Here is a 26,887-nt window from a genome sequence, read left to right as displayed (position 1 = left end):
TCGAGAAAAGAAGCTTGAACTGAGAAAAGGGAGTGGAGAAATGTACAAGGCGATAATGATCTCACTTAAGAAGAACCTTTTATCTTGAAGGATCTCAAAGCAATTTACAAACTTAAGCAGACCAGACACTGCAGCTGGTAGGAAAAGAAGCAGACAGCTGGGAACTCATTCATGGGAAGGAGGAGGTAACAGAGGACCCTCTCAGTGCTGTATCTTCCAAAATACTGCTGCTGGGAGAAGACAGCAGGACTAGAACAGAGCTTTTCCCTGAATTTTGCCATGCAGCTATGCGAGAAAACTGCAGAAAGCAAGAAGATAGGCAGAACTGACAGAAAGAGATGCAGAAAAGCAAGGGGCCTTTGGACAACTGGGGACATGTCACTGTTAGGACTGTAGTTTCCCTGCTTTTTATCTCAATTTCAACTCTTTAGGTAGACTCTTCGCACTTCCTGCAGTAAAAACTTTGGTCGTTCCTATACTTTTTGCCCCTTTTAATACTTTACTCCAATTCTCTTTACTTATTCCTATCTTTTTACAAAGCAAACTGCCCTTCTTTCTGTCCTCAAATTGCAAAATGTTTTCCCAATGCTCAGTAGGGCAAATAGTGCTGTTCTTGGTGACTGGGATTCATGCAGTACAGGCTTGACTGTAGTAACACATGGGGCATTTTTTAGTTTAAAAGCGCTACTAAATACATACTATTAAAACTCAACAAGATAAATGAGTCTAAAAAACAAGAGGCATATAAGTTATTGCTAAAATGGAATGCCTCTGGAAGTAAAAACAGTGCCTAATTACAGTACACAGTAGCATAGGACACAAAATGAAGATACCAAATGAAAGGGCAGGGACATTTCAATTAAATAGAATCCAGAAAGCAACACTTTTGTTGTGCTTAACTTAAAAGACATGGTTTGACCACTTTCACATTCATATTTCCCAAGACTTCTAAAACTTCCACATTTCCATTTAGGAAGGGGAGGAAAAAACCCGTTTTCATGGATAAGAGCCAAAGACAAGGGCTGAGCAGGTGTTCTAGCACCACCAGTCCTTCTCAGAGAGGGCCCACAGCATCCTCTGTGGCACAAACAACAGTTTCTTTCAGAAGGTGCCAGCTGGGATCAATGGCGCACTGTCTCTTGCTTGGGGTTCATAACCTTAGTTGCAAATGCAGCCCTTGTAATGAGTTTAAAAAAGCCCCTGGTGGCCTTGCCCTAGTTATTTTGTGTTAATTTAAGAAGCACCCAAGCAGACATTTTCCCTCCTTTTTCCCTCTCCAATATTTTGTCATTTTTTGTTAGAGGAACTTTGTTGGAAGCTTTTCAAGTCTGAGGTATAACACTGAATACCTTTAACATGCTAGAGTATTTAAGTGTCTGACCCTAAAATGAACTATCACTCAGATTTTGCTGGAGGATGAAAATTTAATTTCAGTTTGCAGCAGTGAAAAGCTTCTTTTGATATGAATGAGCTTGGATCAGGTCCTGTACCACCAGTGTTTGGACCAGTAGAGATACTCAAAAGCTGTATATGCATAGATGACAATTTTCTTACTGAATGCCATTACTGAAGATTTCATCAACTTGATTTTATCCCCTCTTTTTTTTGGGGGGGCCCCCAAGACACAGCTTTCTTCCTGCCACACAAGAGAAGGCAAACAGGAGTTTTTCTAAACAGTTAGGATCTCTAAAATCAGAGCAGAAAAACAAAATGCTAAGCCTGTACATCCTGCATTTAAAATGCACCCAAATTTTGCTAGGTCAGAGAAGAAGACAAGGGGCAGACAGCAATGGGTCTGAAATCAAGCCCAGATCCTTCACTATTACATAAATGAAACAATTCACAGATGACACATTCTCTCATGCCTTGATGTCTTTCATTGGACCCAAAGATTAATTTCCTCAACTGGACTAAGCTTGCATTCCTTCACAGCTGTGCTTTCCCATGCTGCTGGCAATGGCAGATTGACTAGAATGAGGAGTGGCTGCTGCAGGGGAAGCATTACAGATAAAAACAAAAACACAAATGAAATGGATTTGAAGGATTCTAGAGCACTTCACTGCTACGAGAAACTGAAGAGAAAAAAAAAATCAAAACAAGGCAAAACCATTAAAAGTTGGTGACATGCAAGAGAAATGGTGGAAACAAGAACATGTGTGAGATTGGAAACAAAGCAAAGAAGAAAATGAAGTCATATGCGAGATTTCCTCTGATCACTCGAAAGAAACGCAAGAAAATTGCTTTTTCACATTCCCACCAAAAAAATTATGCAATTATTGTTCCAAATACTGCACTTCTGAAAAAGATATAGTAAATATCTATATAAATAGATATAAAAAAAATACAGACATAGTTTTGTATCATGGACATTTCCAATGTGCCAATGAGCCATTTACTTCAGCACTTCAGCAGACAATAATCACCACTAGAGATTTAAAGGGAAGACACAGACTTTTACTAATGAGGTACCTTTGCCATTTGGCCCAAGCAGAGGTTGTGCTCCGTTAGCAAAGAGGATTTGATGTGTTTGGGATGTTCATACCAATGTGCATTTGTCACCTCTGTCACTGCAGATCAGCAACACACTACTCTTTATGGAGCTCAGTGCTTTCTCTGCCTTGCCTTTCTGCCTTGCTGAATGCTTACAGTCAGTTTAGTACTTGCAGTGATTATTAACGGTGGTTGTTACAGCAGGGGCTGGAAGCAGAACTTTTAGATCTACTCCCTAAAGGGAGTGAAGAAACGTGATGAGAGGAAAGAGGTCCACAGAAAACTAAAGACTTGAAATCCTGAAAATTCTAAAAAATGCAGTTTTCCACTATTTGGACTGTGGTGTCATTCTCTTGAGTTAAACTGAAAGACTGTTGTTGTTGTGACTATCCAAAGACTGTTTTTCCATCTTACATTTTGTTCTATGCTTCTGCTGTTTTCAATTGCCATGCCAAAGTTTCCCCTGTTTATTCTAATTGTTTTAGTGTGTCTGACTCTCATTGGCTTATATGTTTAGTCTTGTCCTGATTTAATATGAATTAAAATGCCAATGCCACGACCAGTCTGCAAATATGAGTCAGAAGAGAAACTATTTAAATAATACTGTGGATGGTACCCGTCTGGTTTGATATCTAGATCATACAGAATAATGCTGTTTTTGTTTTCTACTACTATTGCCTGCTATTGCCAATGCAGTGTTGATTGTGATTGTGACCACAAATATGTTTTGCTCCTGGTCCTATTAAGCCAAAAGAGTGTGGTTTACTGCATGTATGTACGTGAGGTTGTTTTGATCATATGAAGTTCACTTTAGAAAACCCGCATTCTGCCACTGCAGCGCTACAGGACAATGAGAAAAGAATTTCTAATGAGAACAGTGTTTTAAAAGCAAACCACTGGGGCCCTTCCTTTTAGAAGAATTTTAAGACATGCTACCCTTTCTTCTGAATTTGATTATTTCTCAGAATTACATCTGAGTATCTGTCTTCAACTAAAGTTCCCTGTCCTTTTCTGTCTTGGTCATTATGTAAGATTCAGCACATTTCAAACTGTACATTTCCATTTCACACAGACGTTGTACTCCTTTAAATCATTAGTTTACTGTACTGAGTAAAATCATTATATGCTAATTTTTTTTTCCATGGTGAATCTGGCTGCCATATGTCCAGTGGTGGCTTGAAGCTTTTTGGTACCTTGCCTCTACAGACCTGGGAATGTTTAACATTTAAGTCTGCCACTACCATTTCAAGTCTGACCCTCTCCAGTCAGAGGGTCAAGGTTGTGTCCTAAAGGGCCAACAGGGTATTTTACCAGTTTGAGTTATAACACAGCATTGTCTAGCTCTGGCAGAGTCTCAATCAATGTTATTACCTTCTAAGAAAGATAGGCTTTAGTGTTAAGTGTGAATATGTCCATTAAACACAACGTATACAAAAATGTGTCCGGCTTCCCCTGTGTAACTCACAAATTTATTCAGGCTCCTCCAAATGGGTGATAGGCATTTAACATGATCACTCTTGTCCATGTCTTTTATAAACTGAAACATCAGCACAAATGACAAACTCACAAAACCCTGATGCTCCTTCATTCCAGCTGAAATGAACCCTAGCTTTAAATCCAGAATATGTAGCCCCCTCTAAATCTCATATACAAAGACTGTCAAGAGTTATGCTCCTGGAATCTAATCCTAACCCTAATGTGACAACTTTTATATTTCATACAGCTTGTTTATAGTTTCCTGTTCCACCTAGGCACAATCAAGCCTACTGCTTAGTACTTTCCGGTAATTTTACCCAGATTTTCCTAACCCAGGATACATTTAAACAATGTCTAAAGGTGCCACATGGAAATTTTGGTCAGATTAAACTCTTGCCAGCTAAATTTAAACACACTGTTCTTCTTATTTTATTAAGTGCCTGAAGTTCTGTGCTAGTAACAGAAAGAATGAAGCCATCCCTTCTTTTTCAGCTGAAGCTGATTAGCTTATCACTTATAAAAAGCCCTCTCAATGCTACTTAAAGCAGAGGCTAATAATGGTGTCAGATATGTACTTGTGATCACATTTGTACACTTTAAGAAACCCTCTCAGCTGATTGAAAAGTGAAATGGCTTTTCTTCAGCCACTTAATCTCAGTATAACAGCATCTGTCACTCCAGCCCATGGTGTAATTTCTGGTTACAGTATGGTCAGTTAATATGCCTTCAAATAAACGACTGCATTTCTATCATATCAAACATGCAGCCAAAAAAAAAATAAAAGAGTAAGAAGTTTTCTTGTTTGTTTGCTTAAGTGTCAAGAAAATCCCAAAGCTGCAGTTGTCAGCAGTGCTTAAACTGGCAATTTTATTACTTCTTTTCCCCACATTTTAGAAGACAGGAAAAGGAATGTCTTGAGGTTAGAGCACCAAGTTTTGCATTTCAGTGTGACGTCATAAGCATCTGAGAGCTCATTCACACATAACATCAAGATCAGTTTCACAGTTCTTACTCTGACTTACTAGACAACTATTCTCCTTGGAAAGCTGCCAGTATGTTCTGCAAATTACACAGAGCATTAAATCTTTCTGACATAGGTTCTATGATTATTTAAGGGGCTTCATCATTCCTGAACACAAGTCTATGCCTAAGCAGTACTCACTCCTCAGCATGTTCCTCTAATCATATGTTCTGCACTTTCTTGACCCACAGGCTTTGGTATAATTGCCTGCTGATAAAGGACATTTTTTTAATTGCAGAATTCCAAGCAGGACAAGCTGATGCAGTCCAGGTACATACACTTTAAATCCTATTTTAACCAAGTCTGCATAGAGAGTATGGAGATGTGTTTAAAATAGTACAAATCAAAGACTGATTTCCAACTTTACTGGGACTGACAAGGCCAGCCAGTTCAGGTTAGCATTTGCATAGAGAATTCTTGCAATTTTGCTTGAATTCTCCTGTTATTTAGTATTGACTACAAAGCCAGGGCTACTGGAACCAAGAGCTTTCATGAATTTCTGTACTTCCAAATTTCAAAGAAGTTCCCAAACCTTACCTAAGTACAAAAAAGAAAAAGGAGACAAAAAAGACAATGAGACTCAAGTATTAATTTGAAAAACAAAATGCTCAGAAAACAATTAAAGAATTATTTTAAAATAAGATATTAATTTAAAAGACTTTTTAAACAATTAAAAATAGCTTTGGGGTTCAGAGCTGCTAAATTTTTGAGGGCTCCTTCCTATATGCACTTCTTGGATATAAATACCTTGGGAGGGCCTCCCTCTTTTCCTCAATCTCATTTGAAAGTGTCACACAAAATGTTGTATGCAAGTAATCAACTTACAACCAACAGATTCGTGGAGCTGCCTTTGGTTTCTTTGCAATATTAACGTTACTTTCTCACTTTTCCAGTGGAGACACTGTGTGCTTTGAACTGAAAACGTGTTACGGTTGACCAGCTTGCTTTACTTTCATAAAATCCTTTCAGACTCCTGTGCTGATAACGAGTGTCAGAGTTCCAGGTTTCCCGTGCGGGTGCCTACGGAACGCTGCTTCCCTGGCCAAGGCCAACACCGACCCACCCGGAGCAGCTGAAAACACAAACCCAAGTCTCTCCTCTCTCCCGAGTCACAGACAGCTGATCAAAGCTCCGGCACGCAACACGTTCAAACCTCTCCCCGTTCCCACACTCTTATTTCAAAGCACTATTCGCAGCTGACATCACCCGGGCGAGCCGCCCCCTCAGCCCTTCGCAGAGTCTCAGAATTCCGGAATGGATAAGGCTGGAAGCGACCACAGCGGGTCACCTGGTCCAGCCTCCCTGCTCGAGCAGGGTCATCCCAGGGCACAGGAGCGCATCCAGACCGTTCCTGATCGTCTCCAGCGATGGAGACTCCACGACCCCTCTGAGCAATCTGTGCCTGTGCTCGGTCCTTTCCTCTGCCCGGGGCCGAGCGCTCCGCCCGCCGCGTCCGGCGCCGACCCCGCTCCTGCCCTCCCGGCCTGGGGAGAGACGTGACACCCGCCTGCTCCGGCCCGGGGCCATCCCGGCCCGGCCTAGCCCGGGGAGGCCCGGCATGCCGGCGCTGTTCCCCGGGCACCGTGACGCCCTGCGTTCCGATGACCTCAGGGTCGCTCCGCCCAGTGCGGGCAGAAAACCCCCACCCGGTACTAACCTGACCAGGTCGGTCATACAGGATCCCACCACCACCACCTCCGCGGCCATGGCGCCGGGGCAGCCCTTGGACCCTGACCCTGACCCGCCCCGGGCCCCGCCGCGGCTTCTCGGGTTGCCATGGGCGACGGGCTGCCCGCGGGGACCTTCGCCCGGCAGGGCTGTCCCTGCCGAACGCCTGCTGCCACGACCGCCCCCTCTCCCTTCCCCTGTGCCCCGCGCCGCTCGGGCCGCGGCCCAACCGCCGCCCCACGGCCTGCGCGGCGGCGCGGCCCGCACAGGCACTTGCGGCGGACGCCAATATCGGGCCGGTGAAGACCCCTCCGGCCCGGGTGGGAGCGGCGGCGGCGGCGGCGCGGGGGGAGCGGAGGCGCGCACGGTGCGCGGCGGGGCGGGGGCGCGCACGGCGGGCGCGGGGGCGCGCACGCCGTTGCCAAGCGGCGAGTTCCGGCCGCCGTAGGTAATGGCGGGGCCGGGACGGGCGGGATGGGACGAGCGAGCCGCGCAGGGAGAGCGGGAGGGAGCGAGCAACGCCACAGCCCTTCCCGGGCCAGCGGCGGGCGGAAGGGGACCCGGCGCCGGGAGGCTCTGGCCCGGAGCCGAAGGAGGCCGGCGTTAGCACCGCCGCTGGGGCGGGGCGGGGCGGGTGCAGCGCCGCGGGTGGCGGCACCAGCTGGGGAGGGAGCGGGGCTTGGCCAGGGTCAGCCCGGAACGGGAGCGGATGGACGGAAAGATCCCCCCGAGTGTGGGGAAGAGCTTCTCTCCTCTGTGGGTGAGCACTGCAGCAGATTGTCCAGGGATGGTGCGGAGTTTCCATCACTGGAGATACTGAAGAGCTGCCTGGACACAATTCTGTGCCATGTGCTTCAGAATGACCCTGCCTGAGCAGGGAGGTGGGTCCAGGTGACCCGCTGTGGTCCTTTCCAACCTTACCCATTATTCTGGGATTCTGAGCCTTCCTCCGTGCCAGGGCTTAGGTAACTTAGTTGTTTACCCGGGGCTCCGCAGATGCACATTGCCGATCGCATTCCATGGATGTGTTCGGGCACGGCTGCAGGAGGCGGCGGTCGTGCGTCCCCTCCTTTCCCCACTCCCGCCCAGACACAACTCCTGCCACCCGCCCCCAAAGTGAAAACCACTCAACCAGCCTGCCGACAGCCACGCCAAGAGGGTTAGACAGGAGAGGTGCTGTCACGCTTCCAGGTTTCCATCACAATATTCACCTTTTCGTTTTTAAATCTTCTCGTAATGCCCATTATGGTATGGCCGGTGGTGGAAGGACAGAGTGTCTTGCATCCCCAAGGAGAGCCCGGGACTTCATGGTTACTGTGAAGCCTGTGTAACATTAGCCCGAAGTCACAGTGATAGCCAGCTGAATCTGAGAGGATTCAACTCTTAGTTTGTTTGCTTCTTTCAAAGGTTTTGTTTTGGGAGGGAAACAGTCCAGTGAATTTTGTTTTTCTTAATTCCCCTGAGTTTGTTTGTGTTCAGTTTCCAGTACTGTGGGAAACTTACACTGAAGAAAAACAATGTATATGACAACTGAAACTTAGGAAACTGGTACAAATTGTGTTCTAGTTTGTAAAGCCCTTTGTTTACAAAATAAATCAGTGAGTTTACTTGATAGCAACCCTTTAAGTATTGTGTATCTGACTTGGTAAATGGAAGGTACTGTGATTTTAAGAAATGATACAATAAAATATAGAAAAATGCTTAACAGTCATTTAAATCTTGTTTTGACAATATCTGCAAATTTTATTAATAGAAAGATAAGGAATCTCATTTCAAAGTTCATTTTGGAAGGTGCTTCTGGTCAGCCGTGATCACCAGGTGTATCACGTCTCTCAATTTCACCCTCATAACACAGTCCCCTTAAAACATGTCATTATCAGAACCAATTCTCTGATCTTCATGTATAACTTCAGCATTGCTAGAAGGATAGCATAATTTTCAGCATGTTCTCATGGTTTAAGAAGTTCTCAACTTCATCAGTCCAGCTGCTCCCTGCTTGAAATTACTCTTCCCTACGGCACGGCTGGCAGACTGAAGTATGTGCCCTGTTGTAACCACTCTTGGTGCACAGTATTTTAGCTTAGACTAATTTTTATTAGAAGTTCAATCTAAGCCATTGGACTTTGCATTGAAATATGTCAAGAATGGGCTTGTGTTTTCTCAGTCCCTCTGGGGAAGAATAAAGCTGAGTAGGCAGAAATTTTTAGTAGAAAAGTAGCAAACCAGAGGTAGTATCTTAAATTGCTGTAGGTGTTTGCTAAACAAACTTAAGTTGTTCCATTGTCAATTAAACAAATCATATGTGAGAACACATTATGTGTCAGGGCTTGGATACATAGTCTTCAGCTTCTTCACTGCCATAAAATGTAGGAGCCAGTGTGCTTAAGATAATTACTGTTTTTAGGAAGTCTTACTTTATTAGTCTTTCAGTTTGCCTTAAAGTGCCTGGCCTTTGCTTTATGAAGATACTTTCTGAATATCTAGGACAAACACTCTTGAGTGTTGCTTCCTTCTACTCCAGTGTGAATAGCTTTCATGAGAACAGAATGTTAAATTTAATGTTGTTCCCAGTTACAGAGATATAGTAGATTCTGCAGAATATCCATTAGTTACTAATTAATGCTTGTAAACTGAGTGTGAGAAACAACAGAAAATTGCAATTATTGCCATGAGTTGTTCACACTCTTGTTATAGAACAGTTACTAATACAGCAGTCCATATGCAGTTTTAAGAAAGTGAATGCAGTGTGCATTAATGTTTTTCAATTAAATGCCATTAAAAAAAAAAAATAATGCTGATGGTTTCTGTATGAGCTTTTCTGTCCCACTTGTCAGTGGCAAGTTCATGTTACCTTCAGTCATTTACTGCCTTGTTTTCCAAAACTACCAAGTTCAGTTAATTTTCATATGAAGCTCTGTGCCTTAGAATGTGATCAAATACATCAACATTTTAATAGGTTGGTTACCTTCCTTTTCTCTCACTTCTCCTGCCACGTTTTTTTCAGTATGTTGTTTTTCACGTACTGTAGTCTTTTTGTGCTGCAATGACTTAAAATGTGTGTATGCTCAGTTTCTGCTTTTCACCTAGAAAGCAACAGGTTCCTAAAGTGTGCTAAATTAATGGCCTAATTGATTTAGCATAAGGTTGTGCAATTGTAAACACTTCTGAACAAGCTGTGCTTAAAATGTGTTTACATCAGCTTCCTAATCTGTTACATGAAGGAAGATTAAGATGCCTTTCAAAGTGTGTGGTGATACCACTGAAAGAGAAGCAGTGTTAGGTTTTAAAAGGCACCATGAAGTCCTGTAAATTGCCACCTAATGGAGTGGTATAAAACTAATACTGAATATTAGTGAGGACACTAGTGTTCTTGGAAATTACAGGTGAGAATACTGAGAGGTATCAAACCCCTGGGTCCATTGCAGTTAATGTAAGTTCCACTGGTTTCAGGGGACGTGGAACAAGTGTGACTTGTCAATTACAGACTGGGAATGCCCCTAAGAAGGACTAGGCTGGGAAGTGTCAGAGTGGCCCTTTAGGTTAGGTTAGGGTTAGGGGTTAGGGTTATTTTATTTCTCATTCTCAGAGGGATAGGGCCTTAACTAAAGGTGGCTAGGACATAATTCTGGCTTTATGTTGATACTGAATAAACAGGCTTCATTGAATGTTGCAGAGGTGGGAGGAAAAAAAACCCACTTGTGTTCATTTTTTCTCTATAACCTGTGCACAGTTCTGTTACTCTACACTCTGGATCTTCTGCGTGCTTAGCTTTTTTTCTATTGATGTTTGCAAAGTACATGTGAATCTACATCACATAAGCAGGTAATTTAAAAATTTTATTTTCTCCCTTTGCAGCTCAAGAGAAGAGGAAGGAGGAACATAATAAAATGTCACCTGAAGTGGCCTTGAACAGAATTTCTCCAGCACTTTCGCCCTTCATTTCCAGTGTGGTCAGGAATGGAAAAGTAGGACTAGATGCTACTAATTGTTTACGGATTACAGACTTGAAGTCTGGGTGAGTTCCTCGTCCAAAATGAACACCCAACCCCTCACAGCTGTCTTTTCAGGGCTGAGTTTTATTAGGTGCATGTGTTTAAGCATTTTGAACACAGCTGGAGTTGACATACTAGCTGACATACTAGCTACATTATTTCTTGTCTTAGTACCATTTTGTAGTTGGGGAGACTAAGTTTGTCATATTTTTGGCAATAATAATCTTGTTAAGACACTCGCATTGCTGCCACTTGATAGTGCTGGTTTTCAGCAGTGAGATAGTTACAAACACTTTTTTCTGTTGTTTATTGCTTGCTTACTCAATCTTCTCTGTATACCAGAAATAGACAAATTTGTGTGACCTCACCTGTAGTCATGAATATGCCAAACCAGAAGAAAAAGTAACTTGTGTTTTATCTGGCCTCCCTCAAGTTCAGTACATCAAGTGTCTATAGGGCCAAGTGTTTGAAATAAGCTAAGCTGCTCCTTTTATTTTTAATTCTGGAAGCGTTCAGATTCGGTTTCAGGTAGTAATAGAATTTTGGGATTTGCATATACAAACAGACTTTGGTGTATAACCTCTGTGAATAATACATGAGGAGAGTGAAATGTTTAGATGACACATGTCAGAAATTGCTTTATTCTTATAGAGTTGAACATCTAACAGCATCTTTTTGATTCAGGTGTTTTTGGGTTTCTTTTGCTACAGGAGCTCAGAGACTGAAATTACTTTTGGTTTAGATATACAAATCATCTTGTTTGTACAAACTACTGCTTTGTATATCGTTTTGAATGATAGCATAATAAAAATAACAAAAGGTGTTCAGAAGCACCACAAATCACTGTTGTTTAAAATGCAGTTCTGCTGAAGACTTTGTTTAATGTGCTTCTGAAGGCTGTTTTATTATGGTTTCATGAAAAGCTTCGGAGGTGCTTTTCTGCTTGTAACAATGCCTTTTCAGGAAGGAGGTTTGCATTCTGGGGTTAGTTTGAAAGGAACCATTCCCTCCCTGTGAGGTGCTGGGACAGAGTACAGATTTACATGGAGGTCTAAGAAGCCATGACTTTGTTATTAGTGTGGACTGGCTTGACATTTAGGCTTGCAAATTACATAAGACAGGCTGAGCAGTTCTGCATCTGCTGCTGTCATTTCATGCTAGATCTTGCTTTCCCTTGAACTAGTCTTCTAGGAAAGCTGTGATAGGAGCTCTTACATTTTTCCAATTGAAGTCTAAAAGAAAGGAATACAAAGAAAAGTAGAGAGAAAACACAACTGTTTGTTGGGAGGTAGCTAAGGGGTTTGCTCTCTACCCACTGAATGCTTATGCTGCTGTCTTTAAAGTAAGAGATTAAAATAATAAAAAGTGGTATTTTCTAGCTGACTCTTTTCACAGGTATTTTTAATAGGTGTCTGAAGTTTTCGGCCACTGATCTTGCCAAGATCTCATATTTGCTTTGTTAAAGCCTGAATGTTTTCCAGGAGTTTATTCTTTAAAAAACTAAAAGCTGCCAGCAGCTGCACCTGTCACTCAAACCCAGTGATTCAAAATGTATAGCAACTCTGTTAATGTGGAGTTTACACACAAGTGCAGCACCTGGCAGAGGTTGTTTCATAGCTTGTTTAAAGATACTAGCCCACCTAAATGCACATGTAAGAAATAATTTTTTCCTTGTTCTGGAACATAAACATAAACCTCATTCTTTATGTTGAGTCTTTGTTGTAGCTTGAGGTTGTTAGGAGATGAAGTCAGGATAATCAAGATTCTTCATTTATTTCAGAATTATTTTGAAGGTTTTCTTTCTTTGGTACAACTAGTTTCTTAAAACCATTGCTGTAAACAGAATTAATTAACAATTGCTGGAAATTTCTTTGAAATGTAAATTTCATGCATGTGCTATTAGGAAAGATTTTTGTTTATTACAAATAAATTGTTAGTTATTTATAATAGAAAATTCTGAATTCATGTGTCAATATGGAAATACAAAATTGTCATGATTTAGTGCTGAACTGGTGAACAGTGCAGAATTACTTACCATACTATGGATGAATCACAGTATCACAGAGATGTCCCTTCCATAACTCAGGATCTGGTTCAGTGGTCTTTAACCTTGATACAGGAGTTCTTTGACATTCCACAGACTGTTTCTCAGAGTCTCATGTCAGCTGATAAATAGCAAAATCCCTAACCCACAGCCTTATTAGTAGGTCTAAATTTATTGCTTCATACTGACTGTAGAGGAAAACTTTGTAGGGCATTGAGAGTTCAAAAATAAATTGAAGGCCATTGGCCTACTCTCCTCCCCTTTCCTCACATCACGAGATGATGCAAATGCCTGTATACTTTCACTTTCATTACACTTTTTAAAAGGAAACAAAATAATGCAGCCAAAATAATCAGAACAGGCAAATGTAGGTGGCATCAAGATGATGAAGAACTGTGAGGCCATTCAAGTTGGACATAAACGGTAAAAAAATGAGAACTATTTTTAGAGAAATGGGGATGAAGTTCAGGATATCAATTGCAAAACTCCCATTTCAATGGGTTGAAATCAGGCTTTAAACTTGGAAAGTAGAAGCAGGCAGGTTTAGATTAAATGTGCTAGATTAAATGTTTGAAGTTAGATAAAGAGCAGTTCTTGTTCACAAGTGAGTATGACCACTTGGGAGTACTGTCAGTTCAGAAACTTTGCTTTTGAATAGTGATTGTACATTTATTCACACGTGACAGGGGTTGTACACACGCTACTCTAGGCTGTTAAAACCCTAGCCTAGCTTAAGTTTATTACAGAACATGCAAATATTTCCTGCTTTACCTGGTGTGTTATGTGATTTATAAGATTTTTTATAATAAATAAACACAATTTTACTGTAACCTTTAAAATCTTATGATATTTAAGGTAATCACCTCAACAGCTATTAATTTGGATAACAGAAGCATCTCTAAGCTTCTGGGGAGGAGCTATATGGTTGCTCCACTGACCAGACTGTTACTCTTAGAGAAAATTAGGAGTTGCTGTTGTTATTCCCCTTCCCTAATGAACCAGTGCTTTACAAGGTGTAACAAAATAAAATGTTCAAACTGAAGATCCATCCGTTCTCATTTCTTAGGTTTTAGAAACAGGAGCTGTGCTTAACAAGGAATGATGGTAACATACTGAATAAAGTGGTACTTCTAAGGCCTTGCCCGCTCAGAGCCTTGGTTTTGACATTCTCAGAAATGGAAAGTATTTCCTTTCTGTTTCACCAGTAGAAGATCAAGTACCAGATTTTAGCCCGTCACATCAGTTGATTTTGATTTGTAAATGGCAAGCATATTAAGCCTTTAATTATTTGAAAAGTCAATCCATATGTCAGATAGTTTTAGTAAGGAACTTGTTTTGCACTTTTTCTGACTTATTGCTGAGATTGACAACTTTTGTTGTATTTTATAAACTATATTAAAGAGCTGATGTTAGATGTATGAAGTATGATGATATGTTAATTTGCTTTGCTTTCAAGTGTGGGAGGGAAATATGTCATAGTAAGGAAATCCTATTGTTTTACAGTCTTTGAGTATGTAAATGTTTTATAATAATATGTTACAGTTTCATAATGTCTGTGTGTTTTACAAACTTATTAGACAGTACCAGTCTCATAAGACACATATATTTACATCTATGATTAGGATATTCAGAACCAAGTACTATTTATAAACTTTATTTGGCCCCTGCTGATGCAGACCCCTGAATGGAGTGCAGTGATATGGTGCAACAGAAAAGAAAGAGGCTCTGCAACGGAAATACTCATAAAAGGTTAGGTGGCCAAGTCTTTTTGTAAATAGGGCCCCACAGTGAACAAAAGTAGAACTGGGGTGTAAGGTCATGTCTGAAATATAGCACCTTAAGCAGCATTGATTCTGGTGATAAGAAAACCCTGGCAGGCGTCTGTGTTGCATTAATAAAAGACATTCTTCAAAATGACAGAGTGGATGAAAGCATATTTAACTCTTGCATAGAATATTACTTTGTTCTAGACCCAAAGAAAATACTGCTGCCACTTGAGTCAATGCCATTTATTGTATCATTCAGTTAATCTCTACTAGTGTCTCTTTGAAATACTGACCCATCTTAATTAGATATTAAAATCTACTCATAACCAACTGAATTGTGGCTGCGGCATTTTTCTTAGCATTTACACATATAATCATGGGAAAGATGTTGAATAGGGAAAAGTGATTATTATGTAGATTTAGAAATAGAGGATATTTTCCTATGTGAAGGGTGTTTAATTGTTGTATAATGTAGAATCCAGTTATTTAAGAGACTGCTGCTTTTCCTATGGTGCGTTACAAGAGTGAAAGACATAGTTGTGGTGGTCATTGCCTTTGAGAACTCTTTTTTTCCCCTACAGCTGTTCATCAGGGCCTATGCTTGAGCTTCAAATTATGCTGCAAGCCTATTCTTCTTGCTCAACAAACTTGATTTTGTTTTTTTAAATTACTTTGATGTGTTCCACCAGGCAAAATTTCAAAATGAATACAGTGATTTAAAGCTGCATATATTAAGATTCTATTTTTTTAGGTATCCACTCATAACAAAATTTTAAATTTCATACTTTCATGGTTATATTTATTCCATATTTATGAGAAGATTAACTGTGGAATTTTTATGTAAGTGGTTTGTAGTAAACCATGTTAGTATTTTGTTCTTTTCACTTGTCTTATTCCCTATTGATTTCTGCCTCTCTGCTTGATATTGAGCTATGTGTGCAAGTTGTTATGTTCCTGAAAGAAACCTATATGAAGAGTGGTCAAAAGAATGTAATTCTTTCTGGAGTAAATTTCAACATAAAAATTTATTATCAAGCTGTAAAAAGATATTTATAACTTTATTGCCCTGCTTCCTTGGAAGCAGCAATGATTTGCTTTTTTTCTGTTATCAAGTAGACTGCAATATGCTTTGGTATTTCCCTTTCTTTTGGGCATTTCCCTTTTAAAAGTAAATATGCATTTTTATGTGCATATTTTGTGAAATAATGTTGATTTTAGCTGTGAAATACTATTATAGTACTCTAGCAGTTACTTAAAGCTTTGCCTTGGTCTTTTGCATTTGATTAATTTAAAATGAAAGATTCTACTTTAGTTACTTGAGAAAGGTTCATATCCATCATTCACATTGGTGTCTGTAGGTAATTTTTTAAACATGTTTATGTATGAAGTTTAATGAATCTTACTCTTCTGAACACAAGTACTATGAAAATCTCTTTTAAAAAATAGTTATGTTTTGTGTAAAATGCCTACTTGAAAGGATGTGGCAGTTTCTAGGAGGTGTGGTCTTGAGTCTTTTACTGCTGTATACAAAGTAGGTTGTTTCATTCCAGTTTCTGATGACAAATATGGTTCTTCACTGCAAAGAATCTTACTACTAGAAGTTCATCTCTCAAGTATAATGTAAAAGGCTGAAGCTCTGATGGGACAATTTGATAGAGTTGGTGCTGTGGAGCAACACTTGGAACAGCAGTTTTTCTGTGCTGGTTAAAAAAGACTTGACTGTCCCCAAGGTTGCATTCTCCTGCACTTGTTTCTAAATGATGAAAAAGCAAAGGCAAAATGTCTGGCTGGTAAAAGGTCAAAGTGTAGGGCATGCGTTTGGCAATGGTTTTATAAATAATCTCCACAATGTTTGGCATTCTTTTTACACCAGTTTTAAACAAGGTGCTTGAAGTTGTTCAGAATAAAAAAGTTTGTGTTTGTCAGTTTCAAGTGCTATGAGGAAAGAAAGGATTTTAAAAAGTTAAGGTAGCACTAGATAATTGCAGTAACTTGGGCTCTCATTTAAAAGACTACATACATTTTCCTGAGATTTTTTTCAGTTTAAATTCTGTACAATATGTCTTTGCTGGTATTTTTAGATGGGGACAGTGAGTAGCTTCCTCTTGTTTGGCCTTGAAGAACGTAAATGTGGTGTTTATCACTATTTTCATTTAATAAAAATGAGAAGAAACTATTTGATACAACTGTTTCTTTTCTGTGTAAAGAGAGCATCACATGATGTAGCACCAATAGTGTGCCAAATGCTGTTGGAAAGGTGTACCTTAACAAGGTGTTTAAATTGTGGTTTTGCTATCCATATGTTGGGAATTCAGTGAATGTTTCTTGCAAATGGGGCTTGTGTTAGTGTAGGTCCATGCCCAGGTCTTTCTGTTGTAACAGATGTCTCTTACATCTTTGCATTGTGCATCACTACAGGAGAAAAAATTCCTAAGACTTTATTTTTTGTTATAAAGACTGCTAAAATCTAATAATTGTTATCCAGTCCAATTTCTTCACTTCCAAATCCTTGCATTTGTTTTATGTGAACTGAGCTCTAGCATGCCATGTGTCTTGGATGCATATTGCATTTCACCAGAAGCTGAGAACAGCTCACTTTTTTTTTTTCTCTTCTCATTAGTAGAGAAAAATACTTTCCTGGATAGGTGGTCAGTACATTCCTCCAGTCTTACATGTGCAGTTATTTCTTGTATGCCTGATTCTCTCATATGCATGCATGTATACATGGCATAGCATTAAAAAGCTAATGTACACTTGGGATGAATATGAAGCACAATATTATGAATTTCTGTTTTAGCCTTTTTGTTGCAGACATTGTCTGATGAGACTAGGGGCTCTAAAAAGGACATAGGACATGATCAGAGGCTTTATCCTGACAGACCAGTATGCAACAGTGTTGAAGATCAATCTCTAGCAGTATGCAAAATAAAAAGGAATCGTGAAATGTAATAATTAATTATTTTTAATCTGTTTCTTGATATACAATCTTAGGTATTTACCTGGCCTTGCACTGCCCAGTGTAGACATTCTTTGAAGCAGCTATTCTCTAACTGAAAATGAGAATTTCAAAAGAATACTTAGAGCTGTATGTGTAAACTAACAGAGTTCAGTTTGCTCAGTTTGATGTCTTTATTGAAGATACTAAGTTCACTCCGTGAGGTACGCCTCCTAACTAATCCATAAAAAAGTAGAAGTCAATAAAAGGGAACATGCTTATTTTGTCTTTCCTGAGAGAAGGGAATTTGTGTCTGAGGCAAACCACTCCACAGTGTAGGCCACAGGTTCTTTTCTCTGTAATCTGTGGTACATGACTGAAAGAATAAAATTAGACCACTAGGACTGAATATTTTTGATTATTGTAGAGTTAAAGAGTCAAAATGATAAAACTGAGTTAATTAGGGCAAATTGCAGAATTTCATTATGGGAAAGAGACAAAAAAAAAGCCCTCTAAACTTACATTGCCTAAAAAACCCAATCCCAGATTCCTGTGCATCACTGTATGCATCACTGAAATAGTATCTTTAGACCAAATATATCACATAGTAATGGCTGTTCTGTTTTGGATGTTTCTTTTTTCACCAGAAAAACCTGATTAGATTGGTCTTGTTTATAGTTAGGGCTAGCAGTAACCTTTCAAAATGTCTCCCAGTTTAATTATTTCTTTCTCTATCTTCTACTCCTTCCTCCAGAATGTTGGTTTCAGTCTATTCAGTAAAAGTTAGTAGGTTTTTCATGCATTTCAGCCATTGATTTTTTTTTTTTTTTTGGGGTGGTGGTCATGAGTAATGCATTGTTTCATGTTCTTTGTTAAGCATTCTTCTATACTGAATTTTTTTTTTAATTAATAGATGGTGATTATCTGTCCTGTTTTCCAGGCTGCCATAAGTGTTAGTCATAAGCCTTAACTTAAAACCCTACGAGAGTGATATGGTTTCAGGCCAACTGCAAACAGGCAATGAAGACACTTAAAAGGAATAATTTCCTCAGAGATTTCTAATGGTGTAGTGTCTTCCGTGTACATGACTTCCATTGTTTTAGTTTTAACCTGTTGTGCATAGGCAAAATTCAGATGCAGGAAGGGGGAGAACTTAGGGATGTAGGAGAGGTGCTGGAAGTGGCATAAAGACTGGTCAAGGCATCTGTGGTGGGCTGGGGACTCAGACTTACAAGAACTTAGGGTAGACTGGACCCTCTTTTCACTGGGATCTAAAGGTGACTGTGCTTATAAATAGTCTTGTCATTGCTGGAGGTCCTCCATGGTTTTCTGTGCCTGTGAGGCTGATAAGAGATGAGCCAAGCCTAGCTTCTGCTGTGATGGTGGGAGAAAACAGGAGCTGGACAGTGAGGGCAAGAACAACCATTTGCAGGGAAGAAGAGGATTTTTTTGGCTGTCATCAAGAGAAATGTACATGGAACTCCTTTCTTTAGGTATAGTTAGATGGGACCATGGGGAGAGTGATGCTTGATCTTACGCTTTATGGTGTCATCTCGAAAATAGTATTAGCACTGCTGAGGTGGCAGTGAACTGTGAGAATTAATGTGGGAATGAGAAGTTAGAGAAAGAAAAGGTGAGCTGAGGGGTTCTAGAGTGAGACTGCTAGATAAAATGTAACATGCAGGGATGTGGGCCTTGCTTTCTGCAGGTGCAGTTACACGGGATGGTCTGTTGTAAATTTACCTGTGCATTTCCTTTGCCTTTTGATCTTTTTAGTCTACTATAAATCTTTATTGTTGTAATTGATCTAAAATAATGCTAGAAATAGGAGAACTACCGATATTTTTATTCAGGTGTTATCTTTTCATAGATTTTGTGCTGTGTCTCCAGTCTTGTAATATTTTATATAAATATACTTAATCTGAAGTTGCCCTTTTGAATATGTGTGTGACTGCAAACTATGAATTTATGTTGTAAATGTGGTGATCCTTGCTTGACCTAACTTTCATATTCAAAGAACTGAATTCATTGTTGTAATAACATAAATTTCTCCTGAGAGTCTGTAAATTAGGGAATCAATTAATATAGGCATCTGTGACCAAAAAAGTTCTAAAACTCTGCAATTAGAAGAAAACTTTGAAAGGGAAATGGAGAAGACATATGATCACGGGATCCCACCTAATATCCATAAATCATAGAATGGTTTGGATTGGAAGGGACCTTGAAGATCCCTGCCTGTCCTGGGCAGTGATGTGACCCATTTATTGTTTATTTAGTTTGTTAGAGGGGGAAAATATATAAACATGGGCTATGATTTTAGTTCTTGAGGTTTTTCCCTGATACCAATTCACTGTACTTTTCAATAAAATTAAATAAATTACTTAGAAAATGGATAGGGAGTCTTTATGGCAACTACAGCCAATATTGAGAGCAATGCTATGTGGCTTATTAAAGCTGATGTTTATAATAGCTCAGCTTTTGTGATGTGCTGTATGAGTATGCTTTTTCTGTGAACACTGAAAGGATATGAAACTCCAGGTGGTTGACAGTAATTTCATACTTGGTGAAGAATGGTTCTCTTTTAGAGTAAGCTAAAAGTAAAATCGTTCCCTCTCTGATTCTATTTTTCTTTCTCCAGAAATGGAGTTCACTTTAGTGAACAGTAGAAATAAAACATGTGACACATTATTAGGTTGTAGCTCATTGCAAAATAATAGATAATTGAATGGCAGCTGTGAAAATCTGAAACATGATTTGAATCTGTCAGGAGGGGAGGGAGATGAAGTAAATCCAAAGGATGCATCTGCCACTCCCTCATACTCTTCACTAAAAATTTGCTTATGAGTTCCAAGAATTTGGGGTACAGCTGGTCTTCCAGTATAATGAAAGAGTGCCTTTTCCTTGTGTGAACATGTGACAGTTTATGATAGTGGAAATTCACTAGTTTATTTACCTAAACATACTATACTAGAGTGTATGTTATTAGTGTTGTTCCATCGCAATTGTCTTTATTTCTGTTCAATTTTTGATCATTCCCTCATTAAAATTTCCATTTTCTGTTTCTATTTCATTCTTTTGAGGCGTGTGTGTGCCATGTGTAGTCTTTAAAAAGAATTACATGCAATTACCAGAGTATAAAAGATCTTGCTTACAAAAGAAATCAGTTTGATTATCAACGTTTCTAAAGCATGTTTATAAAATATGTTTTGTTGAAAACTTTGTCAATGCTTAATTATTTTTCTTAATTAGTATCATCATTAGCTCCCTGAGACCCAGTAATAATGATCTCCCACCCTAAACTACAGAGATTTTATGAATGGAAAGTTCTGAGATAGTTTCAGAGCTTTTCTTTCAAGTCCTCTTGCAAGTACAGTAGATGTGTTTTTTGTGATAGCACCTTCCAACCTGTCCTGCTATGGTGGCTGGAAAAGAGCTGTTCTAAACCAGCTTTACTAGGCTAAATAAACAGGGAGTTTGGTACTAAAAAAATCCCAGAATCATGAGAAGCTTGTGTGTTTTAATTTAATATAGAAGTTCTCTGAGAGGATTTCAATATATATATATATATGTGTGTGTGTGTTTCCTCTGTTTCCCTCAGAGAGACTGGGCTGGACATCTCCCTCCAGCAGAGGCAGCCATCCTTTGGTGACTGCAGAACTGCTGCCACAAGACTCAGGCAGCTCTGAAGGAGATTTATAGTTCTAGAAGTCCCAGAGCTCTCCCCACCTGCAACATCTGCTTTGGCAAACCCTCACTCATATTAAGAAAATCTGTGTTTTCTGTTAATATACAAGTGCTGTATTTACTAAGATAGGCATAAGAACCTTTTATATAATGTTTCTAATGAAAGCTGGCAGCTGAATTGATTTTAAATAGTTATTTGATATTTATTAAAATACCTTTTAAAAATACAAATCTTCCTATAGGTGCAGAAGGGAAGTGAGTGGTTGTTTTTCTGGTATATATGTTCTGCCTCACATCCCACTGCTCTCTAAAAGTTCCATTTAGAGCAATGAACTTCTTACAAGAAAGTGTAAACGTATGTAAAGGAAAATCAGCATTTACAGTAGATGAAGGTTTTATTGAAGATATTGTTGACATAACTGGAGACACTTTGGAATTTCCCAGATGATAACTGTGGCTTGAAATGTTGTTGCAATTACAGACTATCACCTATGCTATCAGGATTCAAAAACAGCATCATAATCTTTATTGCAATGCCAGAAGTAGTCTTTGTCTATAGTTTAATTTTATACTAAGTTTGAAGAAACTGGATAGGGTACAAATGAGTTTTCTGAAAACAGTGGGTTTATCTCCTGGGAATTTTTTTGAATAATTAACAGTTGACTTTTGCATTTTAATATTTTAATTAAGAGATGCATTTAAGTAGTGATTTAATGTAACTGTGTTTTAATTTCCCAAAAGTAATGCTGTGAGTCTTTTAAGAGCAAGTCCCTCTCTCTCTAGTATGCGTAATACATATGTCTATATATGAAGGGAAACTGAAGGTGGAAGTTGGTTGACTAGCCCATCTCTCCCATTTCAAATTTTGTCTGGTTGACATAATTTTAGTTGGATCTGTTTGTCTTCAGGAGCAGCTGATTAATACTCTAAATACTGTGTAAGAGCCTGTAAAGCTTTGTGCAATGCTGCAGGGAACTACCACCTGATACAAGGTTTGGGCATCAGCATCAATGCTCTAAAATATGATTTTCACCATTTTTCTGTTTCCTGATCTTGCAGAAAACCTGTCACCTGCTGGCCTTCCTTTTATTCACCTCCATCCTCCACACACTTTAATTATTCTTAATGCCTCTGTACATGGCTTACCCATCTGTTGTGAGTTCTGCAATTAAGTCTTAATTAAATGAGATTAAATGCTGTGTCTTCAAGGAACATTGGAGCAGATTTCCATCTACAAAAATTGGAGGAAATAAAAATCTGAAGGCATTGACAAAGACTGTTCTACTAGATTTGAACGTTGAGGTGCTTTTCTTAAAAAATGCCACAAAAGGGTGGAATTTTGTGTTTGCTGCCTCTTACTGGTAACAAGCAACCTGTCTTTGCCTCTGAACTGCATTTGAGTCTTGCTGGCAAAACCTTCAGCCTCTGGAACTTTGATTGAACTGTGTCTCGTCATTCCTAAAATAATATTAATTCTTAGCCTCTTGTATTATGAAAGTAACTTGACCTCCTTTTCCCCTAACAGTATCTTTATACAACATGTATAGAAACAGTTGGAAGCATATTGTAGGTATGGTGGGAGGGGTTGGGAATACAGCCAGTGGTCAGAACTGACCTTGTGGTGTTGCTTATTATTTGTGTGTGTGTGTGTGTTGGTTTTTAGCTGTGTTCTCCATTGAGGTGTTTCTGATAAAATGTGAAGCTTTTTTGGCTTTTACACCAAGAGTCTGGTGAACAAAAACCAGTTTGTTTTCCAGTGAAGTACTGGTCCTCAAGAACAGTGAGTGTAGCAACCTAAACATCATGAGATTAAAGAAGCTTTTGCATCTCTGACTATTCAGGTTAGGCAGTGGCAATATTAAGTTCCTGAAATTATGGAGGCTAAAATTCTTAGTCTAATTTGACTTTGCTATTGTACAGTAAAATTCACTGATGATTTGTCTTCTGATAGTAAAGGCAGTAAAGCTGTGTGATCTATGAAGGAAGAATGACTAAATGCATTGCACACTTCTTAATCAGTAAAAATGATAGTCATCAGATAAATCTTACGTGACTATTTGGGCTTACACCTAGACCACAAATTTAGAAAAGAAGAAATAAAAAGAAGATTACTCATTTTCCTGTAGAGCTACTGGACTTCTGTTGGCAGTTCTGAATGTTTGCTATAGTTTTGTCTGGTTCTAAGCAGGAGATTTTAGGAGTGGCGTAAAAAACAAGCCTCTGACTGGAATTTTGGGATATAAATTGGTGGTTTGGAGAGAGGTCTTGATGGGTTTGGGTTTTTGTGGTTTTTTTAAAAAGTCTTTGGATAGAATAGCCATCCATCTCCTGACTTTCATGATTAAGGTGATAAACACTTGTGCTTTTGTTTCGTTGCAATCCCTTCAGTTGTCACAGAACATAATTTTGGATAAGAACTTACCAGAGTCCAAATAATTTAAAAATGCTTCTCTTGTGAGTGCTTTCAAGTGATAGTTTTAGAAAACTAGTTGATGGGAAGATGGTTTTGAAATCTAGGGTTATCAGAGTGGCTTCAATCCTGTAAAATATCAAGAAGGGTGGGGGATATAGCTTAAAGAGAAATTGTGTCAATTCAACAAAATAGTCAATCACAAATATACTGGTATAAGAGGAAACCTTGCTGTTAAACTCAAGTGGAACTGCATTCCTACAGGCTTTTAGGATACTCTGATCCATTTAGGAGAAAAATGCATTGTACTATACCTGTTATTATATACTGAGGCCTTATTCCGAGCAGCAAAACTGAGTGACTTTCCTGGTTTGTATTGTTATTATTGTTGTTGTTTTGTTTTGATAATCTTTTTTATTTCCTTCTGTGTCTGGTAAAGAATTCGGAACACTTATAACTAAGCATCTGCTGCTGACAGTGACTTTGAATAAGAACAGGTTTAGTTCACGTGTGTTGTATTAACTGTGAAAGAAACCTTTTCCCAATAATCACAGACAATCTGTAAGGTGCATCAATGAAGGAATGTTTACTTGTCTCTACTTGGAATAATTACTTCATAAGGATGTGATGTATCTCAGTTTGAGTTTAATCTGCTGTATCTGCTCAAGGAACTTAGCTAAAATTTGCTGTGAAAGGGAACAAGCTGTATTCAGCTGTAGTTGCTGCATACTCAGTTCCATCTACCAATTTCCAACCATAAGACTCAGCACAGCCCTTTGAATAGGGCAATATGATTTTAAGCAATACACTTCACAATATTCCTTGGTTCCAGAAACTTTTCAAGTTGATGATTCTTTGATTTTTTAGTAGGGAAACCATTGTGGGACATCTTATGGAATAGCATTAATCATCTTATGAAGACTAAGGTGTATCACTGCTCTGAGCATCAGAGCATTCATTCCTGCTTCAGTGGCTTTCTTATGTAAAATATTAATATTACTTAGATAAATAAATGCAAACCAGTGTAATATTTTTCCATGAATAAAGAGGGAGATAGCACACCCATATATGATGAGATAGAGCCAGCTTATGACATTAATTTTCAACACTAGGTATTATTGTTCTATATGTCCATTCTCTCTAAAGAAAAGACAACAAATAATCTTTAAAATACCTAGTTACAAGTCATTCATTTTCAAATATTTACTTTTGTGTGGACCACATTAAGGAAAAGGATCACATTTCCAAAAAACAAAAGTCTTACATTGTGGAGAAGACAGAGGTCATGTTTCAGGGTCAGACATGTATCTAATTTTAAGAGGTTCTGTGTGTTAAGGAAATTCAAGCAGGAGATAATGTCCATAGTCAGGCCATTACTTGGGGCTTTCTGTTGAAATGAGGTCACACATAGACTCCTACATGTACCAAAGTTTTGGTTTGCCTTAGGAGTTTTGTTCTTTTGCTGTTTATTCTAAAAAGAAACTGCCTCTTTTCAAATGGATGTATATAATATTTCTGCTTGGTTGCTTAGCCTGTTGCAGTTATTGAAGTCTCTTGTGCAGCCCAGCCAGAGCAATTTGGGGGGAAAAATGTTAATACTGTCACTTTCTATCATTTCTAGACCAATAAAATTAAAAACATCTCTAGTACAGTATAATAATATAGGAAAAGCACTTAGAATTGCTTTTAGGGACATTTACCATTAAATAAAGCTTTTATTTTACTATTAAAGAATATTATACTTTCCGTAAGTATTTCCAAATGGCCCATTGTGCTAAAAGAATAGATTGTAGGGTATTTGCAGGATCAGAAATTTTTGTGTCTGTTGAAAAGCTAACAACAGTGTAATTTTGATGGTATTTGAGAAATGTCTCAGACTGTGACCTCTGATACTTTGAAAGAAATTTTCATTAAATATTAAATGATGTTGCAGAGATATTTTAGAACTTGAAAAGGGTTTTTTATGGTGCACCTCTTTTTTTTTTTTTGTATGCTTCCTAGAATTGGCCTAATACCAGTTGTAAGACATAGAAATTATTTGGAAGTAGCTAATAATGTCAGTATAGCTGTTAAATTAATCCACAGCCATTAAAATGCCCTAACAGTGGGCACTCCCATTTTGCTGTTCTCACCTATTAAAAAAGTGCATCTTGGAAAAGAATTGCATTTTCTTGTTTCTGTTGTACTAGAAATCCAATATTTTGTATTCTTAAGTTGATTTTATTCCCAATGAGGCTTTTGATGCTCACTTTTTGTCAATAAGCCCTACCTAGATGAAATTTAAAGATAAATAGTACAACCATTAAATCAAAACATATTTCAGCTTTGGTCCTTTTGTCTAACATGCTTTCACATTTGCATCATCAGCAGGTTTCACAAAGCAGCATTTCTTTTCCATCATCAGTCTTTAAATAAAATGTGAAGTATTATTCCAGCAGAAGAAAACCAAGTCAGGTCATTCTTCCTGGATGAAGCAAGATGTAAACTAATCCTTTTTTGAAACGTGCTTTCCATTCAAGTCTGCACATACCTGATAGTAGATAATTTATATCTAAATTTTGTCTTTCTAGATTGCTTCTCATGATACTCTTACAAGATGTTGCAAAAACCTTTCTAAGGCAAAGACAGGACAAGATAGATGTGTTTCTTCCTTTTGATTTGAAAGGACAGTTATCTAATTTCTGTAGTGATACTGAAAAAATATGGTGTATTCTTGCTGAATCAATGTAGGCTGTTAACTGCATGTGGCTCTTAATTGTATCTGCCTTAGATTCGAGCTGCACAGTGGTCTGCTTATGTTTTCTAGTATTTTTGTGGAAGCTCCATTTAAGTGAATTGATCTGTAGTTTCATGGTTGCTTCTTTTTGAGGAAGCTACATGCAGGCATGGATTTGACTGAAGTAAGTGTAGCTCACTGAATAGAAAGAGTCTGAAGTTAGTGCATGTGGTTTATGTAACTTGCAAGTGGAAAGAGTGAAAGACACTAGAGCCAGGACGTGAGAGAAATGGCTCTCTGAACTGTTTTGAGTATGTGAGTAAGGATTAAGATTGTTCCATTTGCCCTGATGCCTCTTGTGCAGTGGGAGAGATAGAGCTGCAAGAGTTATGATGTTTTTTTCTGACAAGGTAGGATGAGAATTTTTGACAATTTTCTGGCCTACCCACCTTACTGCTTTTGGCTGTGTGTATAGCCCAATAAATGTGGGTTTTGTTTCAATATGTTGTCAGTGGTGTGTATTAGAGCTCTACCAGTGATCTGATATGTAAGTTTAGTCAAGTTATTTTACCTTTGTCTACCCTTCTTATCACTCACTATTTTTCCTAGAGTTGACCAGTATGGCTTTGATTTTTATGTGGCTGGCAACAATTGTGCTGGGGTTATGAACAATTCACAGTAATGT

The 26,887-nt window shown here is 38.8% G+C and overlaps 2 protein-coding genes across 3 annotated transcripts in view; one reads left to right on the top strand and one right to left on the bottom strand.

Moving 5' to 3' along the window:
- RBKS (ribokinase) overlaps nt 1-7,706 on the bottom strand; it is a 75,303-nt gene extending 67,597 nt beyond the window's left edge. The window contains exon 1 of one of the 2 annotated variants that reach the window (XM_071428020.1): nt 7,577-7,706. In XM_071428020.1, the coding sequence (XP_071284121.1) occupies nt 7,577-7,671 (95 nt within the window). In that variant the 5' untranslated portion in view covers nt 7,672-7,706. The remainder of the gene's footprint in view (nt 1-7,576) is intronic. The other variant, XM_071428030.1, reaches the window with a different exon arrangement.
- The window catches only part of BABAM2 (BRISC and BRCA1 A complex member 2), a 164,673-nt gene continuing 144,760 nt past the window's right edge, over nt 6,975-26,887 (top strand). Inside the window, exons 1-2 of the mRNA XM_071428010.1 lie at nt 6,975-7,103; nt 10,511-10,670. Coding sequence (XP_071284111.1) covers nt 10,543-10,670 — 128 coding nt within the window. The 5' untranslated portion in view covers nt 6,975-7,103; nt 10,511-10,542. The remainder of the gene's footprint in view (nt 7,104-10,510; nt 10,671-26,887) is intronic.

Source organism: Agelaius tricolor, unplaced genomic scaffold (genome assembly GCF_023055355.1).
Source record: "Agelaius tricolor isolate 1412-34295 unplaced genomic scaffold, bAgeTri1.0.p SCAF_1, whole genome shotgun sequence".
Classification (NCBI taxonomy): Eukaryota; Metazoa; Chordata; class Aves; order Passeriformes; family Icteridae; genus Agelaius; species Agelaius tricolor.
The sequence above is the reverse complement of the archived record's forward strand: the minus strand, read 5'-3'. Positions and strand labels throughout refer to the sequence as shown.